The sequence below is a fragment of the Lampris incognitus genome, chromosome 3 (assembly GCF_029633865.1).
Source record: "Lampris incognitus isolate fLamInc1 chromosome 3, fLamInc1.hap2, whole genome shotgun sequence".
Taxonomy (NCBI): domain Eukaryota; kingdom Metazoa; phylum Chordata; class Actinopteri; order Lampriformes; family Lampridae; genus Lampris; species Lampris incognitus.
This window is the reverse complement of record NC_079213.1, coordinates 81655775-81673891: the sequence shown is the minus strand read 5'-3', so window position 1 is coordinate 81673891 and position 18117 is coordinate 81655775. Positions and strand designations below refer to the sequence as shown.

The 18117-nt window shown below is 43.3% G+C and overlaps 1 protein-coding gene and 2 long non-coding RNA genes across 3 annotated transcripts; all 3 read left to right on the top strand.

Annotated features, from left to right (window-relative positions):
• Positions 1-3153: 3153 nt before the first annotated feature.
• LOC130109219 (uncharacterized) lies at positions 3154-3719 on the top strand. The gene is made up of 3 exons (XR_008809984.1): positions 3154-3213; positions 3346-3500; positions 3675-3719. It is a non-coding gene; the product is annotated as an uncharacterized LOC130109219 (long non-coding RNA).
• Positions 3720-11489: 7770 nt separating this feature from the next.
• Positions 11490-13816, top strand: LOC130108960 (uncharacterized). Its single transcript, XR_008809954.1, has 5 exons — positions 11490-11588; positions 11794-11898; positions 13354-13487; positions 13593-13710; positions 13803-13816. It is a non-coding gene; the product is annotated as an uncharacterized LOC130108960 (long non-coding RNA).
• Positions 13817-15930: 2114 nt separating this feature from the next.
• Positions 15931-17810, top strand: LOC130110829 (laminin subunit alpha-4-like). Its single transcript, XM_056278030.1, has 7 exons — positions 15931-16043; positions 16287-16436; positions 16585-16750; positions 16870-16997; positions 17191-17284; positions 17430-17552; positions 17640-17810. Exons 1-7 carry the CDS (start codon positions 15957-15959, stop codon positions 17783-17785), a joined length of 894 nt encoding a protein of 297 aa, XP_056134005.1. The 5' UTR covers positions 15931-15956; the 3' UTR covers positions 17786-17810.
• The last annotated feature ends 307 nt before the right edge of the window (positions 17811-18117 follow it).

Below are 18117 nucleotides of genomic sequence, written 5' to 3'. Positions count from 1 at the left end.
GACCCCCGACCGGTACCCCATACCGCACATACAAGATTTCTCTACCCACCTGGCGGGCGCTGCCATCTATTCCAAAATCTACTTAGTGCGGGGGTATCACCAAGTGCCGGTCCACCCACTGGATGTCCCAAAAACGGCTGTCATCACACCCTTTGGGCTCTTTGAGTTTTTACGTATGCCTTTCGGCCTTAAAGGGGCGGCACAGATGTTTCAGCGCCTTATGGATTCTGTGCTCCGCGACATGCCATTTTTGTTTGTGTACTTAGACGACATCCTCGTGGCCAGCGCGTTGGCGGAGGAACACATGACGCACCTCAGACAGCTGTTTGACAGGTTCAGCGAACACGGCCTCATCATCAACCCAGCTAAGTGTCAGTTCGGGGAGTCATCCATCACCTTCCTCGGGCACCACATCACTCCACAGGGGGCCGTTCCCCTCCCTGCCAGGGTTGAGGCTGTCACCATGTTCCCCCGCCCCCGCACTGTACAGTCGCTGCAGGAATTCCTGGGCATGGTGAACTTTTATAACCGTTTCCTGTCCCGTGCCGCCCACATCATGCGTCCCCTGTATGAGGCCCAGCGGGGTAAGAAGTCTAAGGACGAACTGGACTGGTCTTCGGGGATGGACGAGGCTTTTGTGGCCGCCAAGACCGCGCTGGCCAACGCTGCGCTGCTAGCTCACCCGTCGGCTGCCGCCCCCATAGCCCTTACAACGGACGCCTCCGACTATGCCGTGGGGGCCGTGTGTGAGCAGTGGGTGGGGGGGGGGGGGCTGGCAGCCGTTGGTGTTCTTCAGTAAACAACTCCGTGAGAGCGAGCGCAAATACAGCACCTTTGATAGGGAACTACTGGGTCTCTTCCTCGCAACCAGACACTTTAGGTTCCTATTGGAGGGCCGACAGTTCACCGCTTTCGTGGACCACAAACCGCTGACGTTCTGTATGGCCAAAACCTCAGAACCGTGGTCTGGGCGTCAGCAGCGCCATCTCGCGGCGGTTTCCGAGTTTACCACGGACATACAACACGTGTTGGGCAAGGATAACTTCGTCGCCGACTGCCTTTCACGGGCGGTTGTTAACGCCGTTCACTTGGGACTCGACTACGCCGCTATGGCAGCGGACCAAGCCAAGGACGCGACCGTTCAAGACTACCGGTCGACCCCTACGGCGCTACGGCTGGAGGACGTGACGTTCGACGCGGCCAACACCACCCTCCTCTGTCACATCTCCACCGGTCAACCGCGCCCCCTGGTGCCTACTTCCTGGCGGCGCCGAGTTTTCGACACCGTCCACGGCCTTTCCCACCCGGGAGTGAAGGCCTCGACCAAGCTGGTGAGCGTCAAGTTTGTTTGGCCTGGGCTCCGTAAGGATGTTAGAGCCTGGGCCGGCTCGTGTGTGGCGTGCCAACGCGCCAAGGTGCACCGCCATACCAAGGCCCCTTTGGCGCCGTTTGTGGTTCCAGAGAGGCGGTTTGACCACGTCAATGTTGACCTGGTGGGTCCCCTGCCCCCCTCCCGTGGTTATACGTTCCTCCTCACTATTGTGGACAGGGCCACCAGGTGGCCAGAGGCTATTCCCTTGTACTCCACGACGGCAGCAGAGGTAGCACGGGCGTTCATCGGCTGCTGGGTGGCCCGTTTCGGCACACCGGGTGACATCACGAGCGACCGGGGCTCCCAGTTTACCTCGGAGCTCTGGACGGCGGTTGCTGAGCACCTGGGGATGAAGATCCACCGCACTACGGCGTACAACCCGCAGAGCAACGGACTTTGTGAGCGGTTCCATCGGGACATGAAAGCCGCTCTGCGGGCAAGCCTCACTGGCTGCGGCTGGATGGACCGGCTCCCATGGGTCATGCTCGGCCTGCGTTCGGCCCCGAAGGAAGACCTCCAGACCTCCTCCGCTGAGCTGGTGTATGGCCAGCCCCTGCGAGTTCCGGGGGAGTTTCTTCCGGATGCTACGGCTCCCTGGTCAGCCGCCTCTCACCTCAGTGCGTCCCGGAGCGCTGCCAGTGCCTTCGCTCCCGTTCCGATGTCTCAACACTGCCTCCCCCGGTCCTACGTCCCCAAGGATCTGCCATCGGCGAGGTACGTCTTCATTAGGCACGACAGCCATCGGTCCCCGCTGCAGCCCCCATACGACGGGCCCTTCCGCGTCCTGGAGGCGGGGGATAAGAACTTTGTGGTGGACATGGGGGGCAGGCCGGAGCGGGTTGCTATAGACCGTCTCAAGCCCGCTCACTTGGACATTGGGGAGCCAATGCAATTGGCCCTACCCCCGCGGCGGGGACGCCCTCCTAGGTCGGCCCCGGCACCTGCCTCTGTTCCTGCTTCGGCCCTGCCTATGGCCCGGGTTTCGGCCCCATCTGTTTCCCCTCCTGTGAAGCGCAGCCGTTATGGCCGCAGGGTCCGCCCCCCGACTCGTCACTTGTTTTCCCCGTGACTTTGCACTATGTCATTGACTGTTCTGTTGTAGAGTCTATTTTTATGTTCATGACCTGCGCTTTTGCTGTTTTGCATTGTTTTGTGTAGGTGAATTCTGGGGGGGCCTGTGTGGTGACCCACATCTATATAACTAGAGACATTCACCTAAGAGATAATGCGCTTCCGCTTCCGGTACACAGTTCAGTGTCGTTGTCGAACGTATGACATGAAAAGTTGGAGCTAGTAAACTACCTCGACTACGTCTACTCTCACGTCTCCTGTCTCGTTGTTTTCTAACTCCACAGTGTACTGTTTAGAAGGTAACCGGGCGATTGCTTAATATCATAATAGGCGTATTCAAAATCATCTGTATGAAAACTGAAATCTGCGTTCTCCTCAGTATTGGATTCAATGAGGGACAACATGACAGTTCCCCTTAACACCAACCAGGCTTTAACTAACCACACAGCAGTCTCTCTGATGACCTCTGGCTCTTCTCTGCCACAACTGGCTGAAGCATTGACGAATGCAGAGGACACGGTGGCTAGGGTTCAGGGCTTTAACCTGCAAAGTGATGCTACCCTAAAAGACCTGCTGGTAACATGAAACACAGTTGCAATATCACACAACAGTGACTCTATTGTGCCAGTATGTTTCTGATGCATGGCTCAATGCAGTTTGAGAACGTATATGCATTCTCCACCTTGTTGATCATCTGCCAGGAACGTAGAGCTCTACTGGAAAAGGAACAAAATGTGATCCACCGTGAAGTTGAAATGACTAAAGATCAGGTAAGGAACATTGAAGACCTCTTTGGAGTGCTTCAGGAGATACAAGCATATTTGTATTTTAGAGCTGTAGTTTTGACTTTGATAAAACAAAGGTATGCTTTCCCAGTTGAATTTATTATGTGCAACCTGCAGGAATTTAAGCAACTCTCGACTCAGCTAGATGGTGCCAGGCTGTATCTCTTTGAGAAGGTCAATAATATCTCCCAAGATATAGCAAAAGTTGATGTCCTCATCAGGGCTGAGGAGCATGCAGCAGAGCTGGCCAAACTGGCAAGAGATTTTCAACTGTGAGTGTGAAAAAAACAAAACAAAGAAGATGATGGACAGAAGTGATTAGACATGATTGTAAATAACGTTAAGAAAAACATTGTTTACTTTTACATTTTGTATATAATTCAGTCTTGTTAAGTGTTCACACAGCTAATTAATTGTGTTTCACAATGTTTGTTTCATAATGTTAGCAATACATCCTCTGGCCTGCTCAGTGTCATAGTGGGAACTGGAGCTGATAACATTATAAATGCCATAGAAAAGGCCGAGGTGGCAGCAAATCAATCCAAAGCAACTGTTGATCAAGCTTTTGAGGTAATTATTCTTTCTTCAGTGCTGGTGCAATTTTGAAATAAACTAATTCCAAACGCAATTTGTTTTAAATACCTCCCATAAAGCGCTTTGAGTGGTTGGTAAACTTGAAAAGCAAAATATAAAAATGCAGTCCATCCATCCATTATTGTCAAGTAGGATGTCGAGGGAGAAGATGTGGCCAATGTGACAGAAGGACTCACAGAAAGTGCGAGCCATTTAGAGACAGACGCCAATGACACTCGGGCTTCCCTTCAAAGTGTGTAGAGACAACTGTTTAGAGCAATTTAGCTTTCTTACTACATCAAACATTTACCGCATTAAGTTTAGAATTACAACAATTTAAGAGCTAATGAATTTTATGTTTAAATTCTTCTTTTATTCAGTCATATCAGATAAAGTAGACTCCTACCAAGACCATGTCAATGAAAGAAGGACAAAGGCAGAATTGCTAAGAAAGGACATTCTACCAATCAATGACAATATCAAAAGGATCAGAAGAGGTTTGTTAATCTGATTCTAAACTTGTTGATGTTTTGATTATGTACAGTATCATTTTCATACAGTTAAATTATAAAGTGCATGCTACATATTGAAGTTTGAGGCGACAAAACATTCTGGGCTGTTAAATGCATTCTCCCTGTGTTTAGTAAGTCCACAACATCTTCACCCAAACACTTTGCCTTTCCATTTCAGATGATATAGGGCTTCTCCTCGACTCTGCCAAGGAAGCCACCTCTGCTTCAAATAACACTGTCACCAATGTAACAGACAGACTGAGGAATCTCATTCAGAAAGTGGACAAACTAAATCTTACTGATGCCACTGCAAATATAGATGGTATGTTGGGTGATGCAGAAATGGCATGTGAGTATTCAAACATAGGCTGTATAAAACAACAGTCTTCTTTAACCATCTTCTGCCAGCTGTGACCTTTTCACCAAACTAATATCAGATGCAAATTTCCTTTCATCTCTGAATTTGTTAATAAGTGGGTGTTTTTGTTTCCTATCTATATTTCAGTGAAGAGTTTGAACACCATGCTACCTACCTTGACAGATAACCTTACTCAGATTCACAATCTCCACAATAAGGCGCCCCCTAGTGCCAATATGTCAGACAGCATCAGAAGAATAAAGGATGTGATAAAAGAGACAAGGAACTTTGTTAACAGAGTAAAATATCCATCTATCTATCTATCTATCTATCTATCTATCTATCTATCTATCTATCTATCTATCTATCTATCTATCTATCTATCTATCTATCTATCTATCTATCTATCTATCTATCTATCTATCTATCTATCTATCTATCTATCTATCTATATCTATCTATCTATCTATCTATCTATGTGTATAAATATACAATACCATCTATAATAGTTTTAAGTTGTATATATGCATATACACTACCGTTCAAAAGTTTGGGATCACCCAAACAATTTCGTGTTTTCCATGAAAAGTCACACTTATTCACCACCATATGTTGTGAAATGAATAGAAAATAGAGTCAAGACATTGACAAGGTTAGAAATAATGATTTGTATTTGAAATAAGATTTTTTTTACATCAAACTTTGCTTTCGTCAAAGAATCCTCCATTTGCAGCAATTACAGCATTGCAGACCTTTGGCATTCTAGCTGTTAATTTGTTGAGGTAATCTGGAGAAATTGCACCCCACGCTTCCAGAAGCAGCTCCCACAAGTTGGATTGGTTGGATGGGCACTTCTTTGAGCAGATTGGGTTTCTGGAGCATCACATTTGTGGGGTCAATTAAACGCTCAAAATGGCCAGAAAAAGAGAACTTTCATCTGAAACTCGACAGTCTATTCTTGTTCTTAGAAATGAAGGCTATTCCATGCGAGAAATTGCTAAGAAATTGAAGATTTCCTACACCGGTGTGTACTACTCCCTTCAGAGGACAGCACAAACAGGCTCTAACAGGTACTATTTAATGAAGATGCCAGTTGGGGACCTGTGAGGCGTCTGTTTCTCAAACTAGAGACTCTAATGTACTTATCTTCTTGCTCAGTTGTGCAACGCGGCCTCCCACTTCTTTTTCTACTCTGGTTAGAGCCTGTTTGTGCTGTCCTCTGAAGGGAGTAGTACACACCGGTGTAGGAAATCTTCAATTTCTTAGCAATTTCTCGCATGGAATAGCCTTCATTTCTAAGAACAAGAATAGACTGTCGAGTTTCAGATGAAAGTTCTCTTTTTCTGGCCATTTTGAGCGTTTAATTGACCCCACAAATGTGATGCTCCAGAAACTCAATCTGCTCAAAGAAGTGCCCATCCAACCAATCCAACTTGTGGGAGCTGCTTCTGGAAGCGTGGGGTGCAATTTCTCCAGATTACCTCAACAAATTAACAGCTAGAATGCCAAAGGTCTGCAATGCTGTAATTGCTGCAAATGGAGGATTCTTTGACGAAAGCAAAGTTTGATGTAAAAAAAATCTTATTTCAAATACAAATCATTATTTCTAACCTTGTCAATGTCTTGACTCTATTTTCTATTCATTTCACAACATATGGTGGTGAATAAGTGTGACTTTTCATGGAAAACACAAAATTGTTTGGGTGATCCCAAACTTTTGAACGGTAGTGTATATATATATATAAAATCCAGTTAGTCAAGTAAATTCTCTATGAGACAGTACAAGCCCGTTTCATGCTGTAAGCAATCATCAGCTGTCAATAAAACTACTCGAGGAAGGACATACCATCTACTGCCTCGTCATGCACATCACATGCACATTGTCCAATGGGGAAGGAAGATGTGCAGCTGATGATTGCTTATAGCATGAAACAGGCTTGTACTGTCTCATAGAGAATTTACTTGACTAACTGGATTATTTTGCTCCTTATTTGTTGAGCACTATCCCTACCGTTGAGTGTTTCTTTTAACAAAGTTATATATATATATATATATATATAATCCAGTGAGTCCTTCTCCCAATATACCCACCATCTCTCCTCCATACATGTCCAAGCCATCTCAATTGTGCCTCTCTTGCGTTGTCTCCAGACCATCCAACCTGAGCTGTCCCTTTAATATCATCGTTCCTAATCCTGTCCTTCCCCGTCACTCCCAGTGAAAATCTTAGCATCTTCAATTCTGCCACCTCCAGCTCCGCCTCCTGTCTTTTTGTCAGTGCCACGGTCTCCAAACCATATAACATAGCTGGTCTCACAACCATCTTGTAAACCTTTCCTTTAACTCTTGCTGGTACCCTTCTGTTGCAAATCACTCCTGACACTCTTCTCCACCCACTTCACCCTGCCTGCACGGTCTTCTTCACCTCTCTTCAGCACTCCCCATTACTTTGGACAGTTGACCCCAAGTATTTAAACTCATACGTCTTCATCACCTCTACTCCTTGTATCCTCACCATTCCACTGAGGCTGGGTTAAAAGTTATATATATATATATATAAAACTTTCTTTTTTTGGAAACCATCAATGGTGTTGATAAAAGTGCTCAACAAATGAGTAGCGGAATATTATGATAGATGTAGGAGAAAAAAAACTATAATACATAGCAGTACAAGCTTGTTTCGTGTGTCACGCACTCATCAGCTGCTGCTACAAAACAAGCTTGTACTGCTATGTATTAAAAGTTTTTTCCTACATCTATATATACATATATATATATATCCAGTGAGTCAAGTAAATTCTTTATGAGACATTACAAGCCTGTTTCATGCCATAAGCAATCATCAGCTGTCAATCGGATTATTTTGCTCCTTATTTGTTGAGCACTTTCCCAACCGTTGAGTGTTTCTTTAAACAAAGTTGTCGCAGGTCGCGGGGATGCTGGAGCCTATTCCAGCAGTCATTGGGCGGCAGGACACCCTGGACAGGCCGCCAGGCCGTCACAGGACCCTCACACACATTCATACCTAGGGGCAATTTAGTATGGCCGATTCACCTGACCTACATGTCTTTGGACTGTGGGAGGAAATCGAAGCCCCCAGAGGAAACCCACGCAGACACGGGGAAAACATGCAAACTCCACACAGAGGACAACCCGGAATGACCCCACCAAGGTTGGACCACCCCAGGGCTCGAACCTAGAACCTTCTTGCTGTGAGGCGACCGCGTTAATCACTGCACCACCGTGCCACCCCTATATATATATATATATATATATATATATATATATATATATATATATATATATATATATATATATATATATATATATATATATACACTACCGTTCAAAAGTTTGGGATCACCCAAACAATTTTGTGTTTTCCATGAAAAGTCACACTTATTCACCACCATATGTTGTGAAATGAATAGAAAATAGAGTCAAGACATTGACAAGGTTAGAAATAATGATTTGTATTTGAAATAAGATTTTTTTTACATCAAACTTTGCTTTCGTCAAAGAATCCTCCATTTGCAGCAATTACAGCATTGCAGACCTTTGGCATTCTAGCTGTTAATTTGTTGAGGTAATCTGGAGAAATTGCACCCCACGCTTCCAGAAGCAGCTCCCACAAGTTGGATTGGTTGGATGGGCACTTCTTTGAGCAGATTGAGTTTCTGGAGCATCACATTTGTGGGGTCAATTAAACGCTCAAAATGGCCAGAAAAAGAGAACTTTCATCTGAAACTCGACAGTCTATTCTTGTTCTTAGAAATGAAGGCTATTCCATGCGAGAAATTGCTAAGAAATTGAAGATTTCCTACACCGGTGTGTACTACTCCCTTCAGAGGACAGCACAAACAGGCTCTAACCAGAGTAGAAAAAGAAGTGGGAGGCCGCGTTGCACAACTGAGCAAGAAGATAAGTACATTAGAGTCTCTAGTTTGAGAAACAGACGCCTCACAGGTCCCCAACTGGCATCTTCATTAAATAGTACCTGTTAGAGCCTGTTTGTGCTGTCCTCTGAAGGGAGTAGTATACACCGGTGTAGGAAATCTTCAATTTCTTAGCAATTTCTCGCATTGAATAGCCTTCATTTCTAAGAACAAGAATAGACTGTCGAGTTTCAGATGAAAGTTCTCTTTTTCTGGCCATTTTGAGCGTTTAATTGACCCCACAAATGTGATGCTCCAGAAACTCAATCTGCTCAAAGAAGTGCCCATCCAACCAATCCAACTTGTGGGAGCTGCTTCTGGAAGCGTGGGGTGCAATTTCTCCAGATTACCTCAACAAATTAACAGCTAGAATGCCAAAGGTCTGCAATGCTGTAATTGCTGCAAATGGAGGATTCTTTGACGAAAGCAAAGTTTGATGTAAAAAAAATCTTATTTCAAATACAAATCATTATTTCTAACCTTGTCAATGTCTTGACTCTATTTTCTATTCATTTCACAACATATGGTGGTGAATAAGTGTGACTTTTCATGGAAAACACAAAATTGTTTGGGTGATCCCAAACTTTTGAACGGTAGTGTATATATATATATATATATATGTACAAATAGACAGTTAGATAGACAGACAGATGGACAGACAGATGGACAGATACATACATACATACATACATACATACATACATACATACATACATACATACATACATACATACATACATACATACATACATACATACATACATAAACACACAGACACATAAATACTACATCGATACATGGATAAAGATAGTAGATCTAAAAATTTATAGATTGATAATCTTTGGTCCTTTCTCCACCAGCTTTCAAGTGCGACTATTTTCAACGGGAAAGGTCATATTGAGCTTCACACTCCAAGAAACCTTGAAGATTTGAAAGCGTTCACAGCTGTTGACCTATTTCTCAACCGCCACCAAAAGACACCTTCCAGTGCTGATAGCAGACGTAAACGACGCCAGGACAAACAGAACAATGCTAACCTCTTCGTTTTCTATCTGGGCAACAAGAACGTGAGTGGCCGGCATCAGAGCATCCTATCCAAAAGATCACATATAAAAGATAAACAGAAATCTCACACTGCTATCAGTAGAAATACAGTGTCAATACCGGTCATGCACGGTGGCTGTCCAGTATTCTTTACATTACATGACTTAAATGCAACAAAATTCTAGTGAACAATTTAGATATCTGCTCATTTGTTTGTCTTATCTGGCTTCTTACTCTGTTTCATTTTTAGTCCTCTGGAGACTACATTGGAATGGCTATCAAAAATAACATTTTTGTCTGTGTCTATAAACTGGGTGGAGTGGTCCATAAGATAGAAACCAGCCGGATAACCACAACTGCTGCTGACTCTGCAATTTTTGACAGGGTCATCTTCCACAGGTATCCCCAAACACTTTGTCAGTGAAGATCTGGTGTGCTGAATGAAGCATGTGCTCATTTTCAATTTATCTGGATGGCACATGATAGCAGTGATCTAAACTGCCTCATTAGATCTTAAGTATTTTTCATGAGTTACTCTTAATGAAACAGCAATGGGATTTTAATTAGCGCTCTGGTGGAGCATAATTAACACATTGTATCTTTGTGTGCTGACAATTCCTGCAGGGTTTACCAAGATGCTGAAGTTAACATCACTCAGAACTTCACATCGTCGAAGCCCGTCAGCCGGTCTCTAAAGCACGAACTTCCAAACACGGCTATCGGTGTCCTCAATCTGGATCCACAAAGTGTGGTCATCTATGTGGGTGGCTATCCTGACAGTTTCACCGTAAGGCTTAACGCTGTTGTTTCAGCCACCTCTCTCTTACAATGTCCATTTTCACATCATTTGAAAGCTGTCAGCAGAATCAACAGATTTAGCTCCCTTATGTTCACATTATATTCACAACACTGTAAATTTGCAACTTCTTTTGTCCAGCCTCCAGTGGAGCTTCGCCATCCCAAATACCATGGAGCCATCAAACTCTCTTTTCTCAATGATAACCCTTTTTGCCTATTCAACTACAAGCATGCAGTCAATATCAGTGAAAAGCAACCATATGTGAAGTAAGTAACACTAAAAATGGGACTAAACTCTTGATGTATAAGGCCAACAATCATAGAGCCAAACACATACAGCAGGGCATCCGGGTAGTGTAGCAGACTCTTCCATTGCCTACCAACACAGGGATCGCCGGTTCGAATCCCCATGTTACCTCTGACTTGGTCGGGCATCCCGACAGACACAATTGGCTGTGTCTCCGGGTGGGAAACTGGATGTGGGTATGTGTCCTGGTCGCTGCACTAGCGCCTCCTCTGGTCAGTTGGGGCTCCTGTTCGGAGGAAGGGGGGGGGGGACTGGGGGTAATAGCATGATCCTCCCATGCGCTACACTTCCCTGGTGAAACTTCTCACTGTCAGGTGAAAAGAAGCGGCTGGAGACTCCACATGTATGAAAGGAGACATGTGGTAGTCTGCAGCCCTCCCTGGATCAGCAGAGGGGGTGGAGCAGTGACCGGGACGGCCTGGAAGAGGGGGTAATTGGCCAGATACAACTGGGGAGAAAAATGGGGAAAATTCCAAAAAATCAAAAATAAAACCACATACAGCATATTAATACAGCTATCTAGTGTTGTGGTGTGTATTGTTAGTGCATTTGACCGTTTTAGAGTTAGTTGTGACAGCATCCTGTGATAACATGGACAGAACCACAACCAAACAAAACAGTATGGTTATGTCTATGCAAGTGATAAATGGATGAGTGATGAAGATGTTCTCGGTTTGTTTAGGGTTCGCCAGTCAGAGTTCTGCTCTTATTATGAAGGAACTGGTTACGGCATGGCACTCATCAGTAACCCAGACCACATAAAGAGAAGACTGTTCAAGTTTCACACCAACAGCCGAGAGACAAATGCCCTGTTATTCTACATTGCAAATGAAGTAGGATGTCCTCTGACAAGCCTGACCACATGCACAAAGAAAGTCGAAGCCTAGCACTTGTTCAGTTAATATTGATTGCAGATTCATGAATGCAAACAATTAGCTGGAACAAGTGTGTCTGTTTAACCACCAGCACATATGGACACTCTATGCCAAAACACTACATTGTTTTTTAACTCTTTTTTTTTCTTGTTGTCCTTTGCAGAATTCCTACTTCTGTGTTTTCGTGGAGCGAGGTCACCTTGTGCTGCGAGGAAGACAAGGTGGTCGGGAACTCAGAGCTCAGAGCGACGAAAAAGTGTCTCTTTTTGTAAGACCACGCTGTAACGTGTGTGTGTGTGTGTGTGTGTGTGTGTGTGTGTGTGTGTGTGTGTGTGTGTGTGTGTGTGTGTGTGTGTGTGTGTGTGTGTGTGTGTGTGTGTGTGTATATATATGTATGTGTTCAATTTATTGTCATTAAAAACAATGTGCAGGCACATGTTAAAAAATGTATATATATATATACACTACCGTTCAAAAGTTTGGGATCACCCAAACAATTTTGTGTTTTCCATGAAAAGTCACACTTATTCACCACCATATGTTGTGAAATGAATAGAAAATAGAGTCAAGACATTGACAAGGTTAGAAATAATGATTTGTATTTGAAATAAGATTTTTTTTACATCAAACTTTGCTTTCGTCAAAGAATCCTCCATTTGCAGCAATTACAGCATTGCAGACCTTTGGCATTCTAGCTGTTAATTTGTTGAGGTAATCTGGAGAAATTGCACCCCACGCTTCCAGAAGCAGCTCCCACAAGTTGGATTGGTTGGATGGGCACTTCTTTGAGCAGATTGAGTTTCTGGAGCATCACATTTGTGGGGTCAATTAAACGCTCAAAATGGCCAGAAAAAGAGAACTTTCATCTGAAACTCGACAGTCTATTCTTGTTCTTAGAAATGAAGGCTATTCCATGCGAGAAATTGCTAAGAAATTGAAGATTTCCTACACCGGTGTGTACTACTCCCTTCAGAGGACAGCACAAACAGGCTCTAACCAGAGTAGAAAAAGAAGTGGGAGGCCGCGTTGCACAACTGAGCAAGAAGATAAGTACATTAGAGTCTCTAGTTTGAGAAACAGACGCCTCACAGGTCCCCAACTGGCATCTTCATTAAATAGTACCTGTTAGAGCCTGTTTGTGCTGTCCTCTGAAGGGAGTAGTACACACCGGTGTAGGAAATCTTCAATTTCTTAGCAATTTCTCGCATGGAATAGCCTTCATTTCTAAGAACAAGAATAGACTGTCGAGTTTCAGATGAAAGTTCTCTTTTTCTGGCCATTTTGAGCGTTTAATTGACCCCACAAATGTGATGCTCCAGAAACTCAATCTGCTCAAAGAAGTGCCCATCCAACCAATCCAACTTGTGGGAGCTGCTTCTGGAAGCGTGGGGTGCAATTTCTCCAGATTACCTCAACAAATTAACAGCTAGAATGCCAAAGGTCTGCAATGCTGTAATTGCTGCAAATGGAGGATTCTTTGACGAAAGCAAAGTTTGATGTAAAAAAAATCTTATTTCAAATACAAATCATTATTTCTAACCTTGTCAATGTCTTGACTCTATTTTCTATTCATTTCACAACATATGGTGGTGAATAAGTGTGACTTTTCATGGAAAACACAAAATTGTTTGGGTGATCCCAAACTTTTGAACGGTAGTGTATATATATACTTTTCCTTCACGTTGTTGTTCCACTACCAAAAGAAAACACATTGTAATTTCAGAACAAACGTTTCATAATCTTACTGGATGACGACTTCACCGTGGCCTACGAACAAAAGACGATCTCTACAGACTATGTTAAAACAAGCTACAGGAGTTTTTATATTGGGGGTCTGCCAACGCAACTCAGAGAAAGGTACTGAAACTTAACGTGATAGAACAAAAATGCAGTAGTCAGACATTAACACAGGATAAGTATGCATCCTCTGTATCTTCCTGGTTATCACTTTGGCCAATTAAGAGATAACATCACAGCTCCACCATTGAGAGGATGTGTGGATAAGCTGAACGCTGATAGCAGGGATGTGGAATATAGCTGGACCACCGGTGTTAGTGACGGATGTCCAGAATCCTTACTAGTAAGTTATATCAAAGAAATCACCATGGTTTGAGAATTAGATTTTAAATGTGTATCATTTGGACAGACAAAATCCCATTTTGTGTTTTGCAGGGTGTTCGTATGGCCACTTTTAATTTGGGAAGCTCTCTCTCTCTGACATCTGTGAGTCTGTGGGAGAAACCGCCCATCATGGTCTCTCTTGGATTCAGGACCACAGAACAATCTGGAGCTTTTCTCAGGACCAGCTACCAGGTCAGACCCCAAATATCTCAGATCCAGATTCAAATACTTATTTCGGGCTAAAGTGCAAGAGCAAGATGATTTACCACAGTGCAATATGTAGTGTAGAGATGACAAGAACTGGCGAATTAAGAAGTTGTACGTAATTTCGTTTCTCTCTCAGGGGTCTGCTTCTATTCAGGACTTTCAGTTGTTTTTGGCTGATGGTTTTGTGGTATTTATTTGTGATAACCATGGCTTGAAGTCACAAAAACCATACAACGATGGTAGTTGGCACTACGTGACAGCTATGAAAAATACCTCAGTGTAAGTAGTCTTCCCTTTTCTTTTTTTTTACCGTTGTAGCTTTAATAAAATATATTGCTATGCTATCTTCTCGGTGATAAATATCGCATTCGTATGATATACCATATTTTCCTTCCTAGACATACTGTTTATGATCAAACCTCTTGTGATTTTCTCAGGATGGAGCTGAGGGTGGATAATTTCGATATGGGCCACGCACATCCTCACAATACAAAGTCTAGGACAGCGGAGCTAATACTGGGGGGCAAGACCTTCAAAGGCTGCATTGCTAACCTTTACACCAGGAGGTTCGGCTACCTTGTAATTTTGCTTTTAATGATTTTCACATTGCAAAGATGTAATTAAATACTGAAAATAGCATTTTTTCCTTATGATTTCCTTGTTCAGTAAACGTCTTGAATCTAATGCAGGCCAACAATGAGCTTCATACCGGCTGACCTGAGCTCCTCATCACAGAGGGGCGATGTAGTCCTCGGCGTGTACCGTCCAAGTCATTCAGATAATGCCATGCTTTTGCCAGCAGCCCTCAGACAGATACCAAAGAAAAGTAAAAATGTAAGCACAACATTGAAATGTTTCAATGTGGAGAAAAGAAATCAGCTTCAAATCAACTTGAAATCATTTTAAATTCTTTGGATATTAGGTATCAATCAGTTATTTATTCTTTTTTTTACTTTTAATTTTTCCCCCTTTTTCTCCCCAATTGTACTTGGCCAATTACCCTACTCTTTCAAGCCATCCCAGTTGCTGCTCCACCCCCGCTGCCAAGCCAAGGAGGGCTGCAGACTACCACATGCCTCCTCCAATACATGTGGAGTCACTAGCCGCTTCTTTTCACCTGACAGTGAGGAGTTTCACCAGGGGGACGTAGTGCATGGGAGGATCATGCTATTCCCCCCAGTTCCCCTCCCCTCTGAACAGGCACCCTGATCAACCAGAGGCGGCACTAGTGCAGTGACCAGGACACATGCCCACATCCAGCTTCCCACCCGCAGACACGGCCAATTGTGTCTGTAGGGATACCCGTGTTGGGAGGCAATGGATTAGACCGCTACGCTACCCAGATGCCCCCTCAATCAGTTATATTTTGATGATATTCGTAATTAGATGGTGAAACAGGCCCATTTCTCTCTACTCTGGGTCAGGTCCAGGTCCAGCTGAGTCCAACAGACAGCCAGTGTCGGCAGCCCACTGCACAATATGGTGAATATCACCTCTCCAGACTTGACAGCTGGCTTACTTACAATGTCTCTCCTGAAGATCTCAATTACAGGTAATGTAAGTCAGGTCAAACACTGAAATATATTAAAAGTCCTTTAATTGGCGGAGATGATCAATCTTTTGTTTTCAGCTGGAGCGATCTTGCTTCATCCAAATAATCAAATGTTAGGTTTCTGGAGCAAAACACTTGGAACTTGTAGGTTGCATCTGCTTTTCCCCTACCACATGAGGTTTTTCATCTTTTCACTTTATGTTGTCTGCTTAGCCAGAAATGTAATAAAAGATATATTTTATAAAGTGGATGATTATACTCATATTAATTTAAAAAAAAAGTTAACCATATAAAATTCGACAAGTCCAGTTGAATTATGAACTACTCTGTCTTTTCTTCTTGCACATTTTAGGCCTCACTTCTCATTTGAGATCAGAACCAAGTCATCTAAAGGACTACTGCTGCATGTGGCAGGGGAGGGAGACATTTCTCTGGTTGCTCTGTACATGACCAATGGCAAGATTAAGCTCTCACTGGGGCACAACAGAGTCATCTACCATAAGAAGAAGAGCAATGATGGAAACTGGCACAGAGTAATTATAATTTTGAGTGCACTCACAGAAAGGATAAGTCTTGCACAGTCATGACCGTATCTTCTCAATCCGATATAGATCGCCGATAATTTGATTTCCAATAAGCTGATTTATGGGACCTTAAGCATATCGGTTTCATGGATACTGTGGTCTGCCTGGGGCAAGTTGTAGCTGTAGTTGTAAATGTTATTACAGTTTTGAAATAACTTACTGTGCTGACTGGGAATCTTCCTGTGTGTGCAGGTTGTGTTCAGTGTGGAGAGAAACACTTTCCATCTGGTCGTGGATGGGTTTCGTGTGACTGATGGCTACTTATCTAATAATGAGGGATCATTTTTAAAGCTGCAAAATCCTGTATATTTAGGAAGTGATCCAACGCACAAAACTTCAGAAGTGTGTATTTATGAAATCCCTTTTTCATTTCCATATTTATCAGCATTTGTCTCCCTTTGACTGCATAAACCAGATATTTTTTTTGTCTTTGCTTGATGTCATGCTGTTGTTATCCACTGTACACTAAAAGCTGAAATGTATTTCTTAGAAACGTTTCATCCCCAAGGAAAGTGTTGTCGGATGTATACGGGATTTCAGACTGAACGAGATAGTAATTGGAGAAGCAGGGGCCACATATGGAGTGTCATCCTGTTTTAATGGTCTGTCAGAGACTGGCACATACTTTGGGGGCAATGGCGGCCATGTTGTAATAGGTTTGATGATACATTATTTCAAAAATACCAGTGTTTTGCAATACTTGTTGGATTGTGAACTCATTGCCCACTAGGGCAAAACATTGACTGAAATCTGCCAACGTGTATTTGTAATCTAGATAAGTACTTCACTGTGGGCTCTCATTTTGAGCTGGCTTTCGAGCTGCGACCAACGCATCTGACAGGCCTTCTCTTCCACTGTAGAAGTCACAAGACCAGCTTTACTGTGTTCTTAATGGGAAACAAGGTGAGGCCTCTAAAACATTCGGATGTTATGAAAAGTTAAGTTAAAGTATTTCACAATAATAGCTATATTGCGGTTGACACTTATGACACGGACCCAACAGACAACTGTAATAACTACCACAAACCATGACAGGGAGAGTCATGTTTGACAGTATAATTGCCATCAAGAATTGACATCTTCACCTTTGTGGCAGGTGGGTGTAGAATTGAATGATGGTGAGACCGCTCTCAGCACCTCAGTGACTCCTCCACGAAACCTGTGTGATGGCAAATTTCATGCAGTAACAGGTATACATTTTCCTCCTAACCAAAGACTAAAACACTTTGTGTGATATATACATATGCATATGTGTGTGTGTGTGTGTGTGCATGCTCTTGCATATGGCCTTATGAATATAGAATAAATTGCCTATTATTGATTTTCATTCCTTAGTGTCCAGAGGGAATGATTTCATTCAACTGGAGGTGGACTCTGTATCAGAGCAGAAGGTGGGCCCTTCCCCAACAAACCCACACTACACAACACTGGATTCCCTTTACGTTGGAGGCATATCTGGTAAATCCGTCTAACATTTTATTAAATATTGTATTTTACAATCAACAATGAAAAAATAATAATTCTATTTCTATCTCCTCCATTCAGGTGCAATAAAGCCAAACAGAGTCTCGGTGTCCTCATCATTTGTCGGCTGCTTGCGAAATGTGAGGGTCAAGGGGAAACCTGTTGTATTTGATGCGGCCACCAGAGTTGTTGACCCTGTGACCATAAATACATGTCCAGTGTACTAGATGTACATAATAAGCGGCAAACCAAATAAACTAGTTCTCTGTACTACTCTTTTTTGGGGGTTGTGTGTAATGTATCAGAAAGAACTCATAACTTGGATCAGCATTGATGTAGTTATGTTAAATGACAAGTTCCCAAACCATTTTTGTGTAGACAACTTACAACAAAGTAATGTATCAAACCCTCCACCTCATGGACATAACAACAGACCAGGGTCAAATAGGGTTTGCAAATATTTATCTCCACTAGGAGGCAGCCTTGAAGGGATTATACGTTTAGTCACGCGCATGTGCATGTCTGCGCGCGCGTGTCTGTCTGTCTGTCTGTCTGTCTG

What these genes read in the sequence shown, in the direction of transcription:
- LOC130110829 (XM_056278030.1), top strand. Translation starts at nt 15,957, where the DNA reads ATGACCAATGGCAAGATTAAGCTCTCACTGGGGCACAACAGAGTCATC. An exon ending in ATGATGGAAACTGGCACAGA is followed by an intron (nt 16,044 to 16,286) that starts GTAATTATAATT and finishes CTGTGTGTGCAG; the next exon opens with GTTGTGTTCAGTGTGGAGAG. An exon ending in CAACGCACAAAACTTCAGAA is followed by an intron (nt 16,437 to 16,584) that starts GTGTGTATTTAT and finishes TGTATTTCTTAG; the next exon opens with AAACGTTTCATCCCCAAGGA.